Here is a 21,495-nt window from a genome sequence, read left to right on the forward strand (position 1 = left end):
TGTAATGGACTCAGCCATCTTTTATGGTGTGGTCTGCTGGGGAGGTAGCATCTCCGCTGGGGACAGAAAGAGGTTGAACAGGCTGATCTGGAGAGCCAGCTCTGTTCTAGGATACCCCCTGGACCCAGTGGAGGTGGTGAGTTACAGGAGAATGGTGGCTAAGCTGTCATCCCAACTGGACAACATCTCCCACCCCATGCAGGAGACCCTGACAGGACTGAGCAGCTCCTTCAGTGGCAGGCTACTGCACCCACTATGTGGGAAGGAGAGGTTCAGAAGATCTTTTCTTCCAACCACTGTCAGACTCTATAACAAAGACCTCACAGTTGACCACACACACACAGACAAACACACACAACTCAAATCATGTAATTATCAACTGTACAGGTGTACCCATTGCACTTTACCCATTACTTTTGCCATTGCATGTGTGTAGATCTCAATTGTACATTTGTAGATATATACATATACATATTAATTTTTTTTGCTGCTATTTACTATTTGCTATTTACTATTTGCTGCTATTACTTCTGTTTCTATCCACTTTCTGCCGTAACAAATGCAATTTCCCACTTGTGGGACTAATAAAGGTTGATCTTATCTTATCTTTCCCTAAAAAATACAGTTGGTGCCATTTCTCCAGAATTCTCCAGGTTTTTATTCAGTGACAGGCAGTATGAGAAATGAAACATGAAAATCACATGAAATCACCATGGGCAAGAGCAACAACAAAAAAAAGATTAAATTATTCATTCTTTTTTATGCTTAGAGTTAAATGCTGAACAGCACAGTCGGATGCTAAATTTGCATATTTTAACGAAGATAAAGAGCACTACTCCCAGAATGGCCAACAGAAAGGCGAACACATCCAAACAGTGGTACTGATACCATGTGAGGTCATGGGCTTGTACCCTTAAATGTTTGGCCCCCTTGTTACGCATTAAAAATTCAATCCAGAACACTGCTTCCTCCAGTGGCTTAATGGGCCGGTCGTGATGAATTTTCGACAATCTCAACGCATTTTTCTTGTACCTGTGGATCAAATATATTGTAAATTTTTTCCCATTCCAACCAACTCTTTGTAAGAATCATGAAATAATCCCTGGACTTTATATTTTTGTATTTCTTTAACATTTTTACAAGCTATGCCATCGCAAACTGGACTATGATCTATGGACCTGGCAGTAGTACCTTAACTAATAGATAAGATTAGAATATTTCACAGCACAACACAGTATATTTTTTTTATGTATGTACTGATATTTTTAAAACTCACATCCACTATCTTTTTCCAAACTATGTAGTTGTATATTGAACTATTTTATTATAGATTCGGCATATTGTCAATGAAATTTTTTTTTTGCTGCACTAATCTTGTACTTTTCGCTTTCTGTCATGACAAATAAAAAATTCCCACTTGTGGGATTAATAAACAATCATCTTATCTTATCATCTCTTATCTGGTTATATATTACTTCAAATATGTATTCCTTAATTCCATTTTTCATATATAATCTAGGATGTAAGTAAATACATAAACATATTCTGCCTATTTTTTATAATCTTCACATTACACACACATTGTATAAGAATGATTTTATTTCAATTCTGATTTTAGAGGACCAAAACACTTACGAAGGGGTTCTGATCACAGCATTTAGTGCTTCCACCAGGTCCTTGGTTTGCATGGTGTTGTAATCCATGATGACAGCTGCTCCTTTGGATTTCAGGTGCATCATGTTGTCCGGTTGGTCGGCAAACATGGGAATTCCCACCATAGGGACCCCGTGGTAAATAGCCTCATATATTCCATTGGTTCCACCATGCGTAATAAAAGCCTTCATTTTGGGGTGACCTGAATATCCAAAAAACATGGTCTGCATTTGGCCTCAAAGTAACAGATTTAGATTTTGAAAAAAAAACCTACCAAGAAGGTCATTCTGTGGGATCCAGTCATAGATTCTGGTGTTTGGTGCAAGAGTGTCCGGCTTATCGCCACTGTGCCTCCAAAAGACCTGTTAAGCAAAGACAGAAACTACCAGGATGGTAGGGTGGTAGTAGCCTAGTAGGTAACACACTCACCTATGAACCAGAAGACCCAGGTTCAAATCCCACTTACTACCATCGTGTCCCTGAGCAAGACACTTAACCCTGAGTGTCTATTGTTTGTAAGTCGCTCTGGTTAAGGGTGTCTGGTAAATGACTTGACCATGAAACTGACTCTAAACTCATGCTGACATCATCTTCCCAACCACATGTTAAATTTTTGTGACAAATAGGATGTGTATAAGTGTATTGTGGGTAAATGTATATAATAGCTTTCTGACTGATTTGAATTGGTGACATAGAAATCACTGAAATTCAAAAACCACAGTGAACCAACCTTCTGAGGGATCTGGCCCAGAGCGGAGGCGATCATGTTGCTCTTCTCTTTTGTGAGGTTCTTGATCATTGATCCCAGGGTGAACGCCACAATGCCATCATCTCCTGAACTCTGTGCAAATTCCTCCATGTCCTGGTGAAGGTGTCGTTTCATTAATGATACGCAATTACTACTACAAGTACTTCTGCAAATAAGACAAATAATGGTAATTTTTTTCATGCTGATTTACAGACTGCGCATCATTTTTTGGGTTTACCTTTGGTAATGGTTTGGCAGGCTTGCAGTGAATTCCTCCTACAAACTTAAAATTAGGAAGGAAAGGGTGGGGATACTCAAAGTCCCAGAAGGTCCTGATCAACCAGAGATCAGCCTTTCCCATTTGCTCACAGAACGATGTTGGCTTTCCTGTTAGAACATGAAGCGAGATTGTGCAGAACATGCATGTGACCAAAATATGCATTTCATCAATTTTCAAGCCACTTGTATGTTTGATAACCTTCTCCAGAAACCATATTTCAGGATTTGAAATGCTCATTCGAAAGATTCGAATACTGTGAAGAAACTGGGCACCGGTTTGGTTTATTAATTGACCAGAAATTTAACGAAGGCTTCAAATAGCAAATATCAGAGCTCTCAGCTCAGTCTTACCCAGAATTTCACTGAAATATGCATCATAGCGCCTCCAGGTCAGGACAGCAAGGGCGTCCTGAGACATGTAGAACAGCAAGTTTAACAGTCTCTCGGTGAAGCTCATGTTGTCAGTCATTTTTACAATGGCCGCTGGAACGAAGGACGGCGGCGCCGGAAGCTGGCCGCAGAGCCTCTCCATAACGTTGGCGATGGAGAAGCGCAGGGAGTAAACCAGGGGGATGTCCAGGATTTCTGCCACCAGCTCACTGCAGGCGAAAATTGGGTCGGCCAGCAGGACGTCGAACTTGCTCTTCCTCAGCTCTTCCATGAGGGAAGGCGACTTCAGTAATCCATCGCACATTCTCACGACAAGGCCCGTATCTTTGTCCATGAGCTTGTACAACTTCAGATAGATCTCCACGTAGCTCAGGTAGTCCATGTCGTGCAGGGAAAACTGCAGGAACTCGTCGAAAAACTCCTGCTGCTCCTCGTGTGTGATGGACACGTTGAACAAGTGGTGCTTGTAGCGGGAGTAGTCCTTGGGATTGATGAAGAGAGTAGCATTCTGGAACAAGACGGTGACGCCGTGGCCCTGGTCCACCAGGGAATCCAGGATGGGCTTCAGGTTGATCCAGTGGCTGCCCTCAGTGTGCCAGACCAAAACATTCCCGCCGTTCACGCTCTCTGCCGCACACAAGCACAGGAAGAGGCAGAGGAAGCCCTGCCTCGGCTTCATCCTTGCGCACGGACTGCCGTGTGGCTCCACAGCTCTCCAGCCCATCCAGGGTTATGTAATCATTTACTTCAAATCTGGACCTTTGATCTACAGGATCAGGCTGATCATTAGCAGTTTTCATATCAGTCCTGTATGTTCTCAATGCACCTACAGAAGAAATACACAGGGGACATTTCGCAAGCAGCCAAAGCAACTCACAAAATATCACGAGATAATGTCACTCTCATCCATCTCTTTAAGGATCATTCTTACAATCTTCTTATAATCACAGTCACATGACCGGGTGCGGTCTACTGCACGTTAACAGGTTATCGCAAAAGCTAAACCTTTCATTTGCTCACCGTAGTTTTTTTTGCAACAGCCATGTATAAAATTGAACGTGTATTAAACATTAATGCGAGGCACTGGAGTCACAAAAATACGCCAAAGAGAGTCAAATTACGAGGTCAATTTGCCACGAAGCTAAGTGAGCGTTAACATCACCAAGGCCGTCTTACCCAACCTCGATATGTTCGCCCTGGTGCTTCAGCCTAGTGCCCGTGACCCCAGCACACCAATGGCAACATTTCACGTTATAAAACGTCACAATTCCACACCCCCACTGTGGAACATGTCCAGCTTTACGTGATTCCAGATGCACAACGACACCTGCATGCTCGTTTTTTTCCTGGAGGGCTCTTTTATCAAAACCTTAGACCCTTCCATTTTGGGATTTAAAAACATATTTAATAATTATTCATGAAGGTCTGACAATAGAATAAAGGGGAAAAGGGTGTAAATGGGATTCATTCTTTAGACTAAAACGTCCTATAATTTGCTAAAACTATGACAAGTGTGTGAAAGAGAACCATTTGGAAAGTTACTCAAATTTTTAAAAAATAAAACTTGTCACTTTGACGGTAAATTAAGCGGAAATAAAATTTAGTAGAAATTAACCCATCCACTGGGGATGCATGTTGCTGTGCGCTTCTTGGCGCATCTCGGTCCCAAGCTCCGGTAAATGTGCGGACAACCAGACCGGCTGATCTGCTGTGACGACCCCTAAAGGGAGCAGCTGAAGGAGGAAGAAGAAGAATATGGCTCATTCTATGGGCTGAATCAGCAAACCTAGATTCACATTCTGACTTATGCGTGTAAATATTTCATCTGCTCGTGCCTGACTTCGCGCCTCTGGGTGCCTGAAGAAAGACTCGTCCGCAAGAATCATCATCTGAATCTGTCCTTCACTCTCCGTCTCCAACTTCACGTAGAGATTGTTCACACACATAAAGTAAACAAGTAACACGCTGCGTTAATTATAATCGTTAATTTTACTCTATGCAGATCCGGTTGTGTACTAGGTTCAGTGCGAATCCCTATCATGCCGGCCGCTCACATCACAAGCAACCGAACTTTCCACACGGCCGGTCCCTGCACCAAAATGTCTCCCAACCATGGCTCCCTCAGCGTGTGTTACAGCATATTGCTTTTTGAAGTATATATTTGCCTAATCTGATTAGAATGTGCGATTGTGGCTGCAGTCCCATAAGAAAGTGCTTCAGAAGAGAGGGTGCTGTCCAGCCAACAATGGGCTCCCCCTACACCCAATGATCCTGCACCTGCAGCCCAGTCTGGGGCGGCCTCTTCTGCCGAGGCCAGATAAAACTTGAGTGACAGAGACGGGAGGGGGGCTACGGCTGAGGGGCTGACGGAGCAGTGGGAATATTTTAACATGCATGGTGTCAATTGGTTTAGGAGGATAAAGAGCTCAGGGCCCAATCGGTTGGCGGCCGCTTGCAGAAATTCTTTTTCAGACGACCTCAGCCTGAGAGAAAGGCTTCCATCACTGATCTGGGCCACGGCGATAACAGATTCAGACAGTGTGCTAGACGCAGATAAGGAAATGTGGCTCTCAACAGATGATTGCTCTTATACTTGGAAGAGAATAGTCAGTGAGCAAAATGTACATGGATGGAGAGCTGGGCTGAATGCAAAACGGGGGGGTTTCTGCAGTGCGGCTGCTGATAAAATGTTGTTTTTTCGCATTGTTTACATTCCACTTTACGGTCATCTGGAAAAAAAAGATGGCTAAAAGCAGTTTTGCATTTGAGCAAATTTGGGGTACAGCATGAGAATATCTGCCAGAATTTCTGCACTTTACAGGAAAAGCAGCGTTTAAATGCAAACTATTCAATTTTCCTAATCAAAAACAGTAGGTTTCAAGAAAGAGAAATGAAGCAAGTGTTTCCATGACAACACATTTAAAACCTCATAACCACATATTCATGTTTCACTGGCATTTGCCAAAACTCAATAACGTATTGCATTCCATTGCCTTTTTATTTTCATAGGGTTCAAGGAATAATGTAAGGAATAATGAAAAGCGAATTTTAGGTCACCTGTTCGTTCCCAGCAGTCCTGGCCGTATGTTCAGCTGTGCGCAGTTCTGTTGTCTCCACCCTGGAGGGTTTAACTGTGGTGGGACAGATTAAAACCACCGCTGTGTTTACTCTCCTCCGGCGCCTTTACTGCAATCAGTCAGCCGCCGGGCCAGGCGTCCCCCAGAAAATGGCCAATGAATATGCATTGCACATTAAGAGCGCTAAATAAAAATGTGACATTGTCTGCTGACGAGATATAACCACATTTCTGTCTGAAAGCATTCAGAAGGAACTAAAAAATGAGACGCTAATCCAGTAATGATCCATGAGATATGTCTATTAATATGTCATTTAAGAACTTATTTTAATAGCTTCAGTAAACTAAATGAAAATTGTGCCCTCTCCAATTCCAAAACCCCCTTCTGTCCGGATCTTAAGTGTCCATGTTCAGGCGGAGAAAAGGTGTTGAGCTGTTGACTCCAGGGTGACCTGTGACATCAGGCCATAAGTTAAGCTGTCCTTTTATCCCTGGCCTTAAGGACACTAGTAGGGTCATCACTATGGTCACGACCCTGAGGCTCCAGCCCTGGACATTTAGCCGGACAAAGTAGCACAGAGGCGATTGTGGCTGGACCTTGTGTGATTTTTGTGAAGCCTGAGCACTGGGTAAATGTTGCAAATTATGGTAAGAGTTGTAAAAAACAGAACAGTGAGCAATCTGTGTGTTATGTAATATAGTTTATTTTTTTAAATGCATTAAATAAATTATAATATGCATTACAATAAATAAGAATTCACACAAACAAAAGACAAATATACCTTAGAGAAAAATAGGATTTTCTAAAAACAAAACAATAAATAAACACAAATAAATACCATTGATGAGAAATAATATTCTTTGGCCAAAGATCTCCTGTACAAAAGAGCAGGTAAAATAAATAGTCCTTGTGTTGGTCCATCATTTTGCAGGATTGTCAAACGGACCAGTCCAATCCCCGCAGTGTAATAATCACACAAGGGACATAATAAATTTAGCCTTTCCAGATATCAATTTTTTTCATGGCAAACCGCAAGAAATATCACTTTAAAACACTGTTAAGGGCTACATTCATCATACGTACCGTCAACTAACACATGAACAAAGAATCTAATACCTAAATATATTATTTTCATGTTTTAAAAAAGGAAAAATAAGATTCTGTTGATTTCTGTTGCGTGTCCTTTCAGTAGACTTCAGTTTGTAAAAGATGTCGGAGAGAAACATGGTGGTTCCAGCGCAGTCCCAGCATCCCCTGCAGGCCCCTCCATCTGACCCAGGTGACAGGTTATTTCCTACCACGCCTCTGTACTGTCACAGCTGGAGCTGGGAGAGGGCGCCTCCGTGTCGCTGGCCAGCCAGGTCCTGCTGCCCTGCAGGCTCTCCACGTTGCCCCTGAGGATGGTGAGGATGGAGGCGGGCGAGTGGCCGGCCGCCTGTCCGCTCTGCGTCTCCAGCAGCTGCACCAGGAAGTTGATGTAGCGCATGGCCAGGCGCAGGATCTCGTTCTTGCTCAGCTTCTTCTCCGGTGGGTGAGTGGGTATCAGTTTACGGAGCTCAGCAAAGGCCGTGTTCACGTTGTGCTGCCTCCAGCGTTCCCGTGAGTTGGTGAACACCTTCCTGGTCATGACGGATCTGAACAGGCACACATTTTACAATAAGAAAATGCAGGTATGACAAAAAAAAAACAAAAAAACTAAACAATACAATGAAATATAACATATATAACTCATAATAGCTCCATATTTATCACAGCCTGTTGTATTTCAGGGACTGCTGGATCTGACATTTACGGACGAAACGTTTGAATGAAGAGTGGAGTGATAAAAACCGAGCCCAGGCGTAATCTCACCTGTGTGCGTTGCAGATTTCAGTTGGCGTGCAGACGTGCGAACGTCCTCTCCGCTGGTCATAGGGCGGTAGAACCGGGTTCAGAATCCGCCGCAGTCCCAGGCTCCTCTTGTCCGCTGCAGCGCTGCACGCTTTCTGAGGAGAGGCTGAGGGGCAGGGCCAGCTTTTAGGGGGTCCCTGTGTGTGACGTGTGGTGTCAGTGAGCCCCCACCATCTAGTGAGCCCCCACCATCTAAAAAACAGAAGCCTGATGGATGCTTGTATCCGAACACAGTGGCGTTAAACATTTTAACATTGTGTTAATACCCTGCCTAGCCTGCCAGGGGTCTTATGTAAAACCCGTGGCAAATTGCTCTTTGTTGGCCTGGATGTGTTAATGCTGCAGTGATAGAGTCGTAAATCCGAGGAGCAGGAAAAAAAAGTTAAATTTTTTTTTTTAAATGTCAAATTAAAGACTAGTCAGAAAAAAAGAAGGAAAAAACCAACACCTTTTATTTTGAGGGGTTTTACTGTGTGTTGGTTTGTATTACATTTTAGGAATAATATGAATATAATGAACGTTGTTTTTTGGTTTTTTTTGGAGTGCCATAATAGAATTTATATAAATTGTTTTAATATTTTTGAATTGAATAGTCGCTTTTGGAATGAATTTTGTTTAAGATAAATAAATAACCCCCATCAATAATTTGCTCTGATCGTATCACAGAATATACAGGTGCCATATGCAGATCGACAGTTTCACAATGTCGGTTTTGTCTCAGCCGTGATAATCTTGTTGGCCAGTTCCATGGGCCACACATAAATTAGTGAATGTATGGGAAACAGGGGCTGTACCCTACTGTGTGGGTCAGCCACCTCTTCATAATCGCCGGACAGAAATCCCAGCAGCACCCTCCACCCGCCCAACTCCCTCAGCCTCCCACTTCCAACCACCCCTCAGATCAAAAACCAGTGTCCAGTTAAGCGATTGTTGCCGTCCTTTTACACCCTTCAAGTGTTGTTTCAAAGACGCAGCCTTCCATAAAAACATCTTTTCTGCGCGGAATGAGCATTTACATAATCCGATTAGGCCGAGGATTATCCGCTGGACCGCAGAACAGTCCCAGTGGGGCTGGGCCGAATTAGTCCCATTCATGAGTGCTGCTGCACTTCCAAGGGTCCTGCACCTGCAGAGCTGCTGTGTGCTGCTTTTCAGGCCCGGCCGAGGGATCCGACGCTAAACTCAGCGCCGCTATCCGCATACGGCCACAGTATAATGCCCTAAACGCACGCCTGCAGTCGGCCAGTAGCGAACCACAATTTGACTTTACACATCGCCCCATTCGACTGTTCGACACAGGTTTTGTGTTTAGCATTTAGGCATTAGAAGGAATCCAATAAAACATGTACGGAAATTAATAACAGGAATACTGGGATTAACTTTCTTTCTTTTTTTTTTATTATTTCACCAGAACACTGTGTCAACTAAAGAATCAAGTGAAAGGCTGTGACCTCATGGCAGTTGCTCAAGAGAAAAAGGGCAAATTTAAAGGTTAGGTTTGAACAGCCTGTTTATTCTCACAATGTGTCTTCCCCTGGCAATAGCAGAAAAGTGTGTCAGGGTAATTACAGGGCCATTACGCCAATGTTTATCTAGCACACACGCCTGGAGTCACCTCCATATTTCACACCCACCTTTTGTGCGGGTGCCACCAAAAAGTGCTTTTTTAAAAGGTGTTTTGTTCTGGTTGCCTGGCCGTAAAAACCCAGCCTGGCCAGCAACAGCGAACGCCGTGGAAGAAAAGGGCTGATGGGTATTTATGGTGCCGGTTAGCGCGGTGACAGAGGGGGGTGCGACGCTGGCTGAAATCAATGCCCCAGGGGTCCCTTTTGTCTCTGCCTCATTCCAGTGAGGGGCTTGCTGGAGTCTGCTGGCTTGTGGAGATAAGCACTCTCAGCACGCTGAGAGACGGCGATAAGGGGATCGCACCGCTAATGAACAACCACCATTCCGGCGCCGGGCCCACTGGATCTGAGGTCTGTGTAACACACCAGGCAAAAATGTACAAAATTGTCAAAATGAAAATTCAAACTCACTGAAGAGTTTTGAAGACAAACAGTCAGATGAGTTCTCAAAATTTCACATTTATTAATCATAAAAGGGTTACAGTCCTACAGTTTTGAATGAACATTCCCTTTTGCCAAAAAGTGGTGCTTGTATGCACAGAAACATCACACCTTCACCTTTTTAACACAAACCACTTGCTTACTGACAATGAGGTGAGACCACAGATCACAAAAATCGAAACACGGACAGCAATGATGCTACCAGGCTGCACTTGAAGGCTGTAAGATAATCAGAAGATGCTAATAATTAATTAAAAGAACAGTTAGAAACCCACAACCAAGAAATAAAAATACATAAAGATGTAAGTAACATTTGTAACTGACAAAATTATGCAGTTCATCAACATGAATGATAAAATATGTGTTTTGCTTGGTGACGATGACGCTTCAACAGTCAAACAGTTTAATGTGTTCCGTGTTGTGTATTTTAGAGGCGCATGTTCAATAATCAATAAAGAGGCCTTTACAAAAACGCAAGTCTCGTCTGTCCATCGATACGACCAGGAACTTTCTCGTAAGCAAGCTTGCCTTTTTTGTTCAGTGGAAAACCTGGGAACATAAAACAAGAAATAATTATGTAACACTTTCTTTCATTCTTTACTATTTTAATGAGTAACTAATATGTTTATTAACCAAGAATCTGCCTGTCATGATATATAAATAATTGGTGTATTTACATTAAATTGACATTAATGTTGGTTAAGCAAGCAATCTATTAATCAGCAAATATAGCACTTGGTTATAGATTCCTAATATTGTGTTGCCAATGACAATAAATGGCTTGATTATGAATATATTTAAATGTTGTACAAATTTATATATTAAATAGAGTACGCTTGAATTAAAGCACTGATAATCTACTGTATCCGCATGTCTGAATTGCTGGTTGACGTGGTCCCTTGTCACCTGATGGTCATATGGGAAAACAGCTTTACAACTATCAATTTTCATCTGTTTAATTGTGTAAATGCTGAAGAGTGAACATGCTCCATCCACGTTATGTGTTCGCTTTTAACTTCATATAAATAATGCATGGTCACACTGAGACCAGCATCGAGTGTTTATTCTGTACATTTACTGTAGATTGGAGCGAGTCTTTTTTTATTCAGCATAATCCTATATGGTTTCAATGCCTATACACTCTTATTTTTACTCTCCCAATTTTCTTTGCAGCAACCACTTTTTTTCTCATGGCTAAAATTCCTCTTTCTGATCCATATGCAAGGTTCCTAAGGTTTTACCTGTCCATGTGATTTCACTCATCCTTTTTCTCTCCATCCCTGCCCTGAAGCCTGAGCTGCAGGATGGAGAGGAGCTGAAGTGGCTCCTCCAGGGTGAGGAAGTGTGACAAGTCAGTGGGTGAACAGAGCTCAGCAGGGGAGAAGGTGTATTGTTCTGGAACTCTGGTGACAGCTGAGGTACAGAACTGGGACTATAGATTTGTGTCTCCCCTAGCCTGGGTGAGTAAACCTGCTGAGCTGGTGACATTCTTCTCATCCATTCCTTTGCTGTAATACTTTCATCTCCACCTGTCCACTGGTGGCACCCAAGCCACTCTGACGGCACCTCAGCGCTGCGGAAATCTGCCTCAAGATCGTGTCCCAACACTGTGGTCTCCTCTGGGAAGTGGGACTCCAGCTCTGAACATGGAGACAGATGGGTGTAGCTGTTCCGGTGGTGGAGATGTGACATCTCTTTTTCTTCCTGAGGTCCCTCAGAGCTTATGGGCCAGAGATCAGAGGAGGATCCTGCCTCGTTCAGGTGCACGTCAGGTTCTGAATTCAGGATGTACAAGCTTGTGATGTCACTGAAGAACTGAACACATGGTCACGAGATCAAATTAGAACATGCTGAGAACACTGTGTGTATGTGATGCAGGGGACAGACTGGCCCCAACTTGCTTTTTATTTTAACAATATATATACATATTTTACATATACGATACAATGCTGCATAAAAGCAAATGTAATTAAAAGTGCAAATGAAATAAACATTTCTGAACATTATTACATTAATACTGACATGTTGTTCACTGAAACTAGCAGGACTGTTTTCACCTTAATGACTTTATGTGGGACCTCAGGCAGTAAATCCTGCAGCTCAGTAAATGAAGCTCCCAGAAGCCACTGCAAAGATGCAGCCCTTTTCAGCATCAGTTGGGCAACCAAGGGGGTTATACAGGGGAACAGCAGCAAGCAGCTCTCCTCCTGCGCACAAATTGACCTTTCAGGAAATCAGGGTTGAACGTATAAAAGTATGACAGAAGCACAATCCTGTTCTGTGGCTCATACATCTGAGGGTAAAACACTCAGCCATTCCCTGTCCAGCCAGCTCAGCGGGTCTCTTTCTGAAGACATCATTGAGTGGTACGCTATATGATAAATAAGCGAGGCCATGTCCTCCTCTTCTGACACAAAGAAAACCTTGGGAGCACAGGACACGTACAGTGAACATCCAGTCCAGCCTTAATTTTTATCTGGCAGTACCTTGACATCCAGGTCTTCAGACTTTGCTCCAAAGAGTACAACCGCTGAGTAGGTCAAAACCAGGTTGTTGTAAATTTCAGTTGAGATACTAAAACAAATCAAGAATACAAATCTTGCAGAACTTCTGAACATGTCTGTTCTTAATTCATCATACCTTATTTACATCATCATAACAGCTAAAATCATTTTTATCAGGATTTTCAGCTTGTAGAATAGCGCACACTGAGCATTGAGTGGTAGGGACGTGGAAGATCAGCCAGCAGCAGCTGTACTGAAGGGACAGAACCGTCAGACGCATCACCACAGTCTCACTCGCTCCATTTATCAGCAGCTCTGCTAGATCCTAACACACCCACACACACACACACACACACACACGTACATACACATAAACAAAACCATACCATGCAGACACAGGAATAACACCTCAACAACATATAGAAAACCATATTAATATAGTTATTATTCTAATCTCATTCTTCATAAAACACATCATATTGATGTACACACATTAACCAACAAATACACACAAAAAAATGCAAACAATTCCTTAATTATATATCATCCATGTTACCTGAATGAGAACAGCGGTGCTTTCATCCACTGTAATTACCACATAACTGTGAGAAGCTTCCAGCATCTGCAGCGATGGTGACAGTCTCCTCTCTATGACTGTGATGTTAAACCTGCAGAATGGACGTATTATATATGATTGGGATTATAAATATTTGTAAAAAAATAAAATAAAAAAACAGATCATGCTGTGTCTACAGTGAACTAAATGTCACTCTCTCATTCAGGGACTTACACTGATTCCAGCATCTGCAGCAAATGTGAAAGGTTGACCAGCCCTTCAGTCACAAACAGCACAAAGGGGACATTTTTCACAAATGGCAGCGGAGAAGAGGTGATTGTGGGGTCTGTTTCAAAAATTAAAGTTAATGTTAAATAGAGTTAATATATATGCATAATTGTAATACATTTTAAGAGATTGCAGGCATTTAACATTATGTCATAAAATCAGAATGAAACCAGCTGAATAACCAGAGATGGGGCTGACAGTGGTGAAGGCCATGTGACAGATGTTCATCTGTCTGCAGACAGCCGTCCAGCGTGAGGACTCCACATCGTCATATTCCACCAGCACAGAGAAGCAGTGCCAGGGAAAGTCCGCCCCAATGTGGCGGCTGCACACCACCAGGCAGCTGCTGTATTTCAGACTGTGGGGTGTGTATTAAAAGGTACAGAGTTAATTCAGGTGATCTACAGGAAAGCCAGTGTGTGTCAGAATACTAGAATTTCATACTCAATAGCAATACCTGATACTGTATTCCATTTTCAATACAACAAAACTATGAGATACTGTTTTAGAACAATAAATAAGAACAATACCAACAATAACATCAGAAAACACTATGTAGTTAACTAAGGTATGGCTAATATTTTAACATACTTTTATGATGTGCAGAAAAAAATTGTAGTAGATTATATGAGGTAGAACACAGTTGAGAGGTTAAATTAATATAATCTATTAACGTTGAAAGTGAAAAGTTATCTGTTATATTTGTCCTCTGCTTTTAACCCCATCACCAATTGTGAGCAGTGAGCAGCCATGAAAGGCGTCTGAGGAGCAGAGTGTACATTCTCAAGGGTTACCTCAGTGGCGCCATGATAGTTGGTGGATTTTCACCTCTGCCCTGATATTTTTGCACATTGCTAAAGGTCCCCTGGCATGAACAATTCACTTTATGAGATTATTCACTTTATGAGATTATTTCCCCTAGCCTGTCTACGGTCCTGCAGTGTCTAGAAATGTATAAAGAGTGCTTTGGTAATTCTGCTTCGCCGACAGAGTCTCTTTACACATGTCGTCACAAGGGGAATTTTTTTTTCTGGAGAAACGCAGACACGACTACCTTCCTGTGCCAAACACCGTGGTTGGTGAATGGTGTTGACCAGTCATTTCCGCGAATGCCCCCTTACTGTTATAGGCCGATCGCCTCCTCATTAGCATTTAAAGCTACACGCATTGGTTGAAAGTGGCTGTAATTCTGCACCAAGGCTGAATTTTGGAAAGAGACTTAGTATTAGATATAGTATTAAGGAAGAAAAATACTTCCTGTTAGCTATGTACATATGTACGTATGTATCCTGCATTATTTGTGTTGTTCTATTGTGCACATACTCAAAAATTTACAGAATGTAACAGATGACGATGTTAAGTTTTCATTCACTTATTTTGTTTTGCAGCCTGAACACTGATCCCTGGTGGTAAGGAGTACACACACTACAGATTGCAATCCACAGTACAGACGCAAGTATATCAGCACAAACGTTAACAGTGCAACTGTGTATGAATATGTATACGTAGCTCACTGTATATTTGTGCCTTAAAACCTAGATAAAAGCAAAAACCGTTGTTCTTGTCAGGAGACTTTAACGTTATTCTTTTACTTACCTGGCAGGGGAGATACCGTGATCAAGAAGGTGGTTCACCCAGGGCGAGGTTCAGCCATTACATTTCTGTTGTGCTGACCCCTGTGAATTCCCCAAATGTGTGATTTTTTTTGGGCAGTGGTGGCCTAGCAGTTAAGGAAGCGGCCCCGTAATCAGAAGGTTGCCGGTTCAAATCCCAATCCGTCAAGGTGCCACTGAGGTGCCACTGAGCAAAGAACCATTCCCCAAACACTGTTCCCCGGGCGCCTGTCATGGCTGCCCACTGCTCACTCAGGGTGATGGGTTAAATGCAGAGGACAAATTTCACTATGTGCACAGTGTGCTGTGCTGCTCTGTATCACAAGTGACAATCACTTCACTTTACTTTTTACTTTATTATTAGTCATGATCATGTATACCAATAATTTGGCTATCAGCTAATTTACATTTACATTTAAGGCATTTGGCAGATTTACAACATGCTTCCATGTTACCATCAATGAAGTGACTGCTAATAGTTAATTGCTAATAGCTAAACAGAATTCTAATGTGCCCAGTTTGCAGCAACACCGTGTGACGGGGCTGGTAATATCGATGCTGCTGCAAATGAATTTTTTTTAAACAATACAGAAGTCTAACCTCTCCATCACTCTCCTGCAGTCCACAAAATTGTTATTTTCAGCTGGAACCACAGCATATACGTCACCTGACATATACACATTTATTATATGAAAATGATGCAGAGATGGACAATTTGACACACAAAATACTTTACAATACAATGGTTGTAATGGATGGTTGTCATAAATAAAACATCTAAAGATTTAGATCAAATCTAAAAATGATTTTATTTCCATACAAAGCTTTTGTTAATTTACCTGAAAGTTGAGTGATGAGCATCTCCCTCAGCGGGTTAGAGTCCACTGTGATCACCACAAGAACCTACCAAGAAGAACAAGGACCAAGGATAAAGCACAATAATGGTACAAAATTATGTAGTTTTAGCTGTTTCTATGTTGAAGTATCTGAAGCAAAAAAGAATAAAAAATGTGATGAAATACTGCTCAAATATATCAATGACTGATCAAATATTCTACAAATATATTGATACCTCCAAATAAATAGATTCTAAATAAATACAGAATTAAAAAGAAATACAGAATAAACAATAATTGGTGCCAATTACTTGTCAGCTTCAAATAATATCAGAGACAGTTATGACTGGTTCTTTTTCATGGAGGCATACCAAATATGTCTGCATTTCGCCATGTCTCTTAGACCTTCTCTATTTTTGTATTTAAATCCAGACATGAATTCTGTCACAAATTTATGGTAAAATATTTATGAATTTTCCAAACTGAAAGAGTGTCAGACGTTAGAAATGTAAACTGATGAGCCCTGAGGCATTATGAATGTATTAAGGCTGTCATGCATCATGCAGAAGACTAAACATTTTTGCCTGATTACATTTTTGGTCAGTGTTCAGAAAGTGGTCCTACCTTGGATGGAGGTTTCTGAGTTCCAGAAGCCTGCAGCCATGCTTTCATCTGGTGCTGAAGCTCCTGCAGTTTTGGGTTACACTCTTTGTTCCTTTGGCTCAGGTAATGCAGGACCTTGAGCTTTTTTGCTAGCTGGTCTAAAGATACGCTGGAATTGTCCTCTTTAGTCTGGAGTAGATAATCTACCAAAAATAATGTATACTTGCAGAAAAAATAACTCTTAAACCATCTAACACACACCTTATAATTAATCATAATGACCTGCAGAGAAGAGAGCCAGAATAATTTGAGGTATTTCACTTGTATTTATTACAAGGTCTATCTTTAATTCCATATATTTTGAAAAAAAGATGAGTGGGTTCAACAGTTAGTTATATATAGCGAGTAAACATACAAAAGAATCTCTATTTAAACAAAGTGTCTAACTTACCAACAGCAGTACTGACGTCGATTTTAAGCACCAGCTCCTTCACCATCACCAGTGTGTGTAACGTAAATACCTCGTGATATAAGGCCTCCTGACCTGAGACAGAACATATTATCAGCTTGCAGTATCACTATAGTTCTGTTGTGGTTGAAATTAAGCTCTTGTTTATTGTTAATTTAACCAAAGACGTTTTACACGATTCAATATGATTACTGAAAATGGTGAATTTAATGTCACTGCCTGCATTACAGCGCCTCCTGCTGGAGATTAGGTGTTTTGTTTTTTCTTTTCTTTTTTTTCTTTTTAACCATACGTCTTGAGAATTGCCACAGGCATGAGTCAGAAAAAAAATGTCTTGTTGAAGCAAATTGGCAGATAACCAGTTACAGATCTACTTTAAATGTTAATATTTCCCCCCTCCACTGAACAACAGAACTCTCAGCCCTCAGACATGTTGGTTCGATGACCTGGCCGGACTCTCTGCTCTCTCTCCTGCTGACTGAGCAGGAAACGGCTAAAATCTGCGCTCATGCAGCCGAAATCTCGACAGCTGCTGGTTCTGAGGCCCAGATCCCTCGCTCTGGACAGGCAGCGCTCAGCCAAGACACACAGCTCCCGCAGGGCCTGGATCTGACTCTCTGTACAGAAGCACACCCGCAGAATAACCATGTACAAAACCACAAAAACACTGGCAAGGTTTACTGTCTAAACATGTGGGCAACTGCTTACTATATTAACATATAGATCCAACCTTACTCATTAGAATCATTAGCTCAGTACAAACAAACATTAGGTAAAGACAAGGATTAGGACAAGAGGTTTGTATTGTAGGAAAGACTGTTTGCTGCAGATTTTGAGATTTAAATTATCATTCATCTGTGTGTCTAATATTTAATCTGATGCTACACATACCTGAAGCTTCGACTGGTATAACACCAGTGGTATTTCTGTTACCCTCACAGCTAACAGCATCAACATTGCAGCTTTCTTTCGACTTTAACTGGGGACTTTTAAATGTCACTCCCTCTGTAGGCATCTGCTCTCTCGTTTTCTGGCTCTCTGGGGAAAAAGACACAGTCACCCCCACCAACAAAACCAAGAATTAACCAAATAAAGAAACTTTACAAGGGAACCTGGGAGCCTGAGGCTGGCTTTAACACTCGTGCTATTTTCTTTTTGTTTCTCCAAAAAAATGTCCTCAATTGTTTCACCTGAAATGTTGGAGATGTTTTGTTGGGGGAGATTCTGTTGAATCCGCAGTGCCATGAATGAGGACAAAGGGTCTAAGTCATCCTGGCCTTTGAGGAATACACTTTGACAGACTTTCCTCACTCGTGTGCTGGGGGCGACTTCAGATTCTATTCTGGTGAAATAACTCTCAGGAACACAATAGATATTGTAAGGATGTTCTTCTCCATCCACTCCCTCCTGTTGGTCCTGTAGGTTTTGCACTACAACTGGTGACACTTCCATCTGATCAGACTTATCTTTATGCTCCACTTTTGTTTCTGTAAAAAAAAATCACCAATTCTAATGATCTTTTATGCATTTTATATAAATATGTGTGCATGCATCCCAATCCAAACTGAACTAGTATGCATAAACATGAATTAGTAAGTACAGAAATCCCAATACACTAACCTACAGCTTGTGAGGCCTTTGTTAGAAGCTCTGTTAAAGACACAAATATAACTTTAATATTAAGTGTATATTCAATTTGTCTCATTTATAATGAATTTCTATAGTACATGTCAATTTCACCGTCAATTTGCATGTGAGAGAGAGGTAAGAAATCCTCTCTCAGAAAAGATCCCCCTTTCTCTGTGACGACTTTGTCAGCACTCATGTTCTCAGTGAACTCAGAGTGACCTCTGACCAAACACTCAGATTCTAGAAGGTGAAGCTGTGACTGGACATTGATGGAATCAGATGATTTGATGCCTAGAAGTCTTGAGACTTCTGCAATTGGTGCATTACACAGAGCGGGTATACATAGCAGAGGTTCTGTCAAGAGAAGACAGGGTGAATTCATGACAAAAGTAGAAAGCAGTAGAGAAGATCTTTTCCTATATTCCTTAAAAGCTATGAGCATGAAATGATTTTTAAATTGTTAAAACGTTCAATAAGATGTCTCTCACCAGCCAGTACGAATCTGGCCACAGAGAGATGATGTTTCTCCGACATCCACACTGCATGCTCTATATTCCTTTTTTCATCTTCTGGCAAGAACTGCCTACAACACAACAATCACACCACAAATTTGAGGTCCTCTCTTACAATAAAGAAAGTAATAATTGCTAATAATAATTAATAATAGATAATAATTATCTAATAATTGCTGTAACAAAGCTACAAATCACAGAACTGATATTATTATACATAATCATTGAATTATTACTGATTAGCAACATACTGTCCAGTTCAGGTGAAATGCAATTTGTCAGCTATCATAATTGTCTATATATTTTTCTATATTTATGTGTGTACGCTGTCTGTTGTGTTGCTGTACTAGGTGCGCAATGTTTTGCACATTGAGATTGGATAAACTGAAACTTTCATCCAGACCAAATCAGAAGGTTGCACTTTTATAGCATTCTGGCTGTGACCCACTGTCTGCTGCCTGGAGATAGCTGCTCTATCTGAAGCTCAAAAGAAGGCAAACGGGCTAGAAGACTCTCTGGTCTGTGAGGTGGGGACAGAGTGAAATCCATCTCCAGATCAGCATAAGTCCTGCAGTGCCCTGAGGGAAATAAAGTACGCCCTAATCAGGTCCATCACAGATATAAAACACTGATCAACAGTCCTACACTATCTTTCAAGGGACTTTGTATCAATGAAATGCCTCAACACCTCAGAGCCTTTACCTGGAGCACTGGGATTCAGCAAGCTGAGACTCTCTAAGGTTGGTGTGATAGAAGTTTTAAAGTCAGGAATTTCTTGTAAATTTCCTGCTGGGGGTGCTGAGCAAGAACAATACTGTTAGATTGTTTTATCTGAACAATCAGACTCCACTTGTTATATGACATTTTAGCATAAAAAAAAAGATGTTTTCTCACTTTTGAATATATCCATACAAGTTGTCTGGTCCTCTACTAGCGCTGGTCCTATGTTTAGCATATGGGTCAGGTTTGCAACAGATGGCCTGTGAGCTTCCGTCAAAGGAAAGTTGGTTTCCACTTCCACAGGTAACATGAGAGACTGTAAAGATACAGAAATAATACATTTTACATGTACAACCCAGGACAAGAATAATACTTGGTTAAGTTTATAACATACAAATAATACCTCTTCCGTCAGCAGTGGCACTTTAGTGAAGTCCTCAGTGAATTCTGGCATTAACTCTGTTTGGACTGGTTGGACTGAACTTCCATCGTAAAGGACAAGGTGTCTGCAGGACCCAGGAGCACAAACACATAGAATGAAATTATGAGGATTTCTAAAGACATGTGTAATGATTTAAAAAATAAGAATGTTTATACCCAAACATAAATTCCTGTGACAAGGCACCAGCCTGTGAGGCCAGGAGAGGATCTGGTACAACAAGTGTTCGGCATCTGCTCAAAATGTTCTGCAGCTCTGGTTTCAAATCCTTCCTGAACTGGACCACTGGGTCTATGAACAGCACTTCCTCCAATATGAAGTGAGCTAAAATAAAACAGGAGAAATGATCAATCCATGTGTTAGTACGATTGATCATTGATTATACTAACTGCAAATCTAAATAGCATCAAAATCAATATGTCTTATACATTTAAAAAATCCTCAGAGTAAAGTCCACTGCTGCCTACAAAAAAATGAAAAATATATGCTGACCTTCATGATTTTTGTACATCTTTTTTACTGAAGATCTACTGAAGGCCTCATCCAATGGAAGACATTTCCCTCTCTGGGCCATCAGCCAGAGAGCTTCATCCTCAGACAGACAGGCTTGTGAAGCAGGGTTTGAACTGGGAATCACCTCCAAAGCGCCCTCTTCCATCTGGGTCACAATTACAGCAAACCTACATTACAATTAAATACATAACAGTAGTATTAAAATACAGTATTTTACTTGACTTGACTAGTCTAGATTAATCTATAAAATACATAACACAATAAACATACTATACTACAGCAGTAGTACTTTAGACTTGGCAAGTCTAGATTCATCCATAAAATATATTACACAATAAAGTACTATACTGCAGCAGTAAATCTTTACACTTGACTAGTATAAAATACATTACACAATAAGAGTAAACCTGCGATTGGAAAGCAGCTGTAAAGATTTGACTGTAAGGTCTCCATTTCCTACCTCTCCAAGGAATCCATTGCTTGCACTTTAGATGAAAAGTCATCCAGTACTGATCCGGTGATGGGCAGTTTGCATGCTGAAATGACATATTGTGTACTTTCGGATACCAAAATGAGTTTTACCATTAATTTGCCGTATGGTCAAGACAATGTGGGTTCTAGAACTTGTATGTTCTATTCATGTATGTGAAGTGTAAGTGATTGTCATTGTGAACCAGCGAACGGTGACACAACAAAATGTGTCCTCTGCA

General features: G+C 41.3%; 3 protein-coding genes and 1 pseudogene across 6 annotated transcripts; 1 reads left to right on the forward strand and 3 right to left on the reverse strand.

Annotated features, from left to right (window-relative positions):
• Positions 1 to 720: 720 nt before the first annotated feature.
• Positions 721 to 6,157, reverse strand: LOC114799059 (UDP-glucuronosyltransferase 2A1-like). 2 transcript variants are annotated; one of them, XM_028995217.1, is made up of 8 exons: positions 6,128 to 6,157; positions 3,901 to 3,942; positions 3,032 to 3,783; positions 2,640 to 2,788; positions 2,384 to 2,515; positions 1,928 to 2,015; positions 1,636 to 1,855; positions 721 to 1,032 (listed from the first exon to the last, which is right to left on the reverse strand). In XM_028995217.1, the coding sequence occupies exons 3-8, from the start codon at positions 3,747 to 3,749 to the stop codon at positions 750 to 752; spliced, it is 1,590 nt and encodes a 529-aa protein (XP_028851050.1). In that variant the 5' UTR covers positions 3,750 to 3,783; positions 3,901 to 3,942; positions 6,128 to 6,157; the 3' UTR covers positions 721 to 749. The 2 variants fall into 2 exon arrangements, with proteins under 2 accessions (XP_028851050.1, XP_028851049.1); XM_028995216.1 differs by lacking the exon at positions 6,128 to 6,157 and having other exon boundaries at positions 3,032 to 3,947.
• Positions 6,158 to 6,909: 752 nt separating this feature from the next.
• On the reverse strand, positions 6,910 to 8,146 carry tal2 (T-cell acute lymphocytic leukemia 2). Its single transcript, XM_028996756.1, has 2 exons — positions 7,999 to 8,146; positions 6,910 to 7,781 (listed from the first exon to the last, which is right to left on the reverse strand). Exon 2 carries the CDS (start codon positions 7,772 to 7,774, stop codon positions 7,442 to 7,444), a length of 333 nt encoding a protein of 110 aa, XP_028852589.1. The 5' UTR covers positions 7,775 to 7,781; positions 7,999 to 8,146; the 3' UTR covers positions 6,910 to 7,441.
• Positions 8,147 to 10,377: 2,231 nt separating this feature from the next.
• Positions 10,378 to 20,964, reverse strand: shoc1 (shortage in chiasmata 1). 3 transcript variants are annotated; one of them, XR_003751266.1, is made up of 13 exons: positions 17,864 to 17,934; positions 16,955 to 17,589; positions 16,525 to 16,706; positions 15,904 to 15,967; positions 15,665 to 15,731; positions 13,634 to 13,809; positions 13,398 to 13,509; positions 13,164 to 13,275; positions 12,590 to 12,677; positions 12,395 to 12,526; positions 12,161 to 12,310; positions 11,345 to 11,918; positions 10,378 to 10,652 (listed from the first exon to the last, which is right to left on the reverse strand). XR_003751266.1 is itself a non-coding variant. In XM_028996581.1 (11 exons), the coding sequence occupies exons 1-11, from the start codon at positions 20,928 to 20,930 to the stop codon at positions 17,820 to 17,822; spliced, it is 1,659 nt and encodes a 552-aa protein (XP_028852414.1). In that variant the 5' UTR covers positions 20,931 to 20,964; the 3' UTR covers positions 17,681 to 17,819. The 3 variants fall into 3 exon arrangements, 2 of the variants coding, with proteins under 2 accessions (XP_028852415.1, XP_028852414.1); XM_028996581.1 differs by lacking the exons at positions 10,378 to 10,652; positions 11,345 to 11,918; positions 12,161 to 12,310; ... (7 more) ...; positions 16,525 to 16,706; positions 16,955 to 17,589 and adding exons at positions 18,163 to 18,459; positions 18,593 to 18,622; positions 18,713 to 18,955; ... (5 more) ...; positions 20,431 to 20,596; positions 20,765 to 20,964 and having other exon boundaries at positions 17,681 to 18,010; XM_028996582.1 differs by lacking the exons at positions 10,378 to 10,652; positions 11,345 to 11,918; positions 12,161 to 12,310; positions 12,395 to 12,526; positions 12,590 to 12,677 and having other exon boundaries at positions 13,077 to 13,275.
• On the forward strand, positions 15,040 to 15,176 carry LOC114800198 (uncharacterized; annotated as a pseudogene).
• Positions 20,965 to 21,495: the final 531 nt, after the last annotated feature.

This window comes from Denticeps clupeoides, chromosome 11, assembly GCF_900700375.1.
Source record: "Denticeps clupeoides chromosome 11, fDenClu1.1, whole genome shotgun sequence".
Classification (NCBI taxonomy): Eukaryota; Metazoa; Chordata; class Actinopteri; order Clupeiformes; family Denticipitidae; genus Denticeps; species Denticeps clupeoides.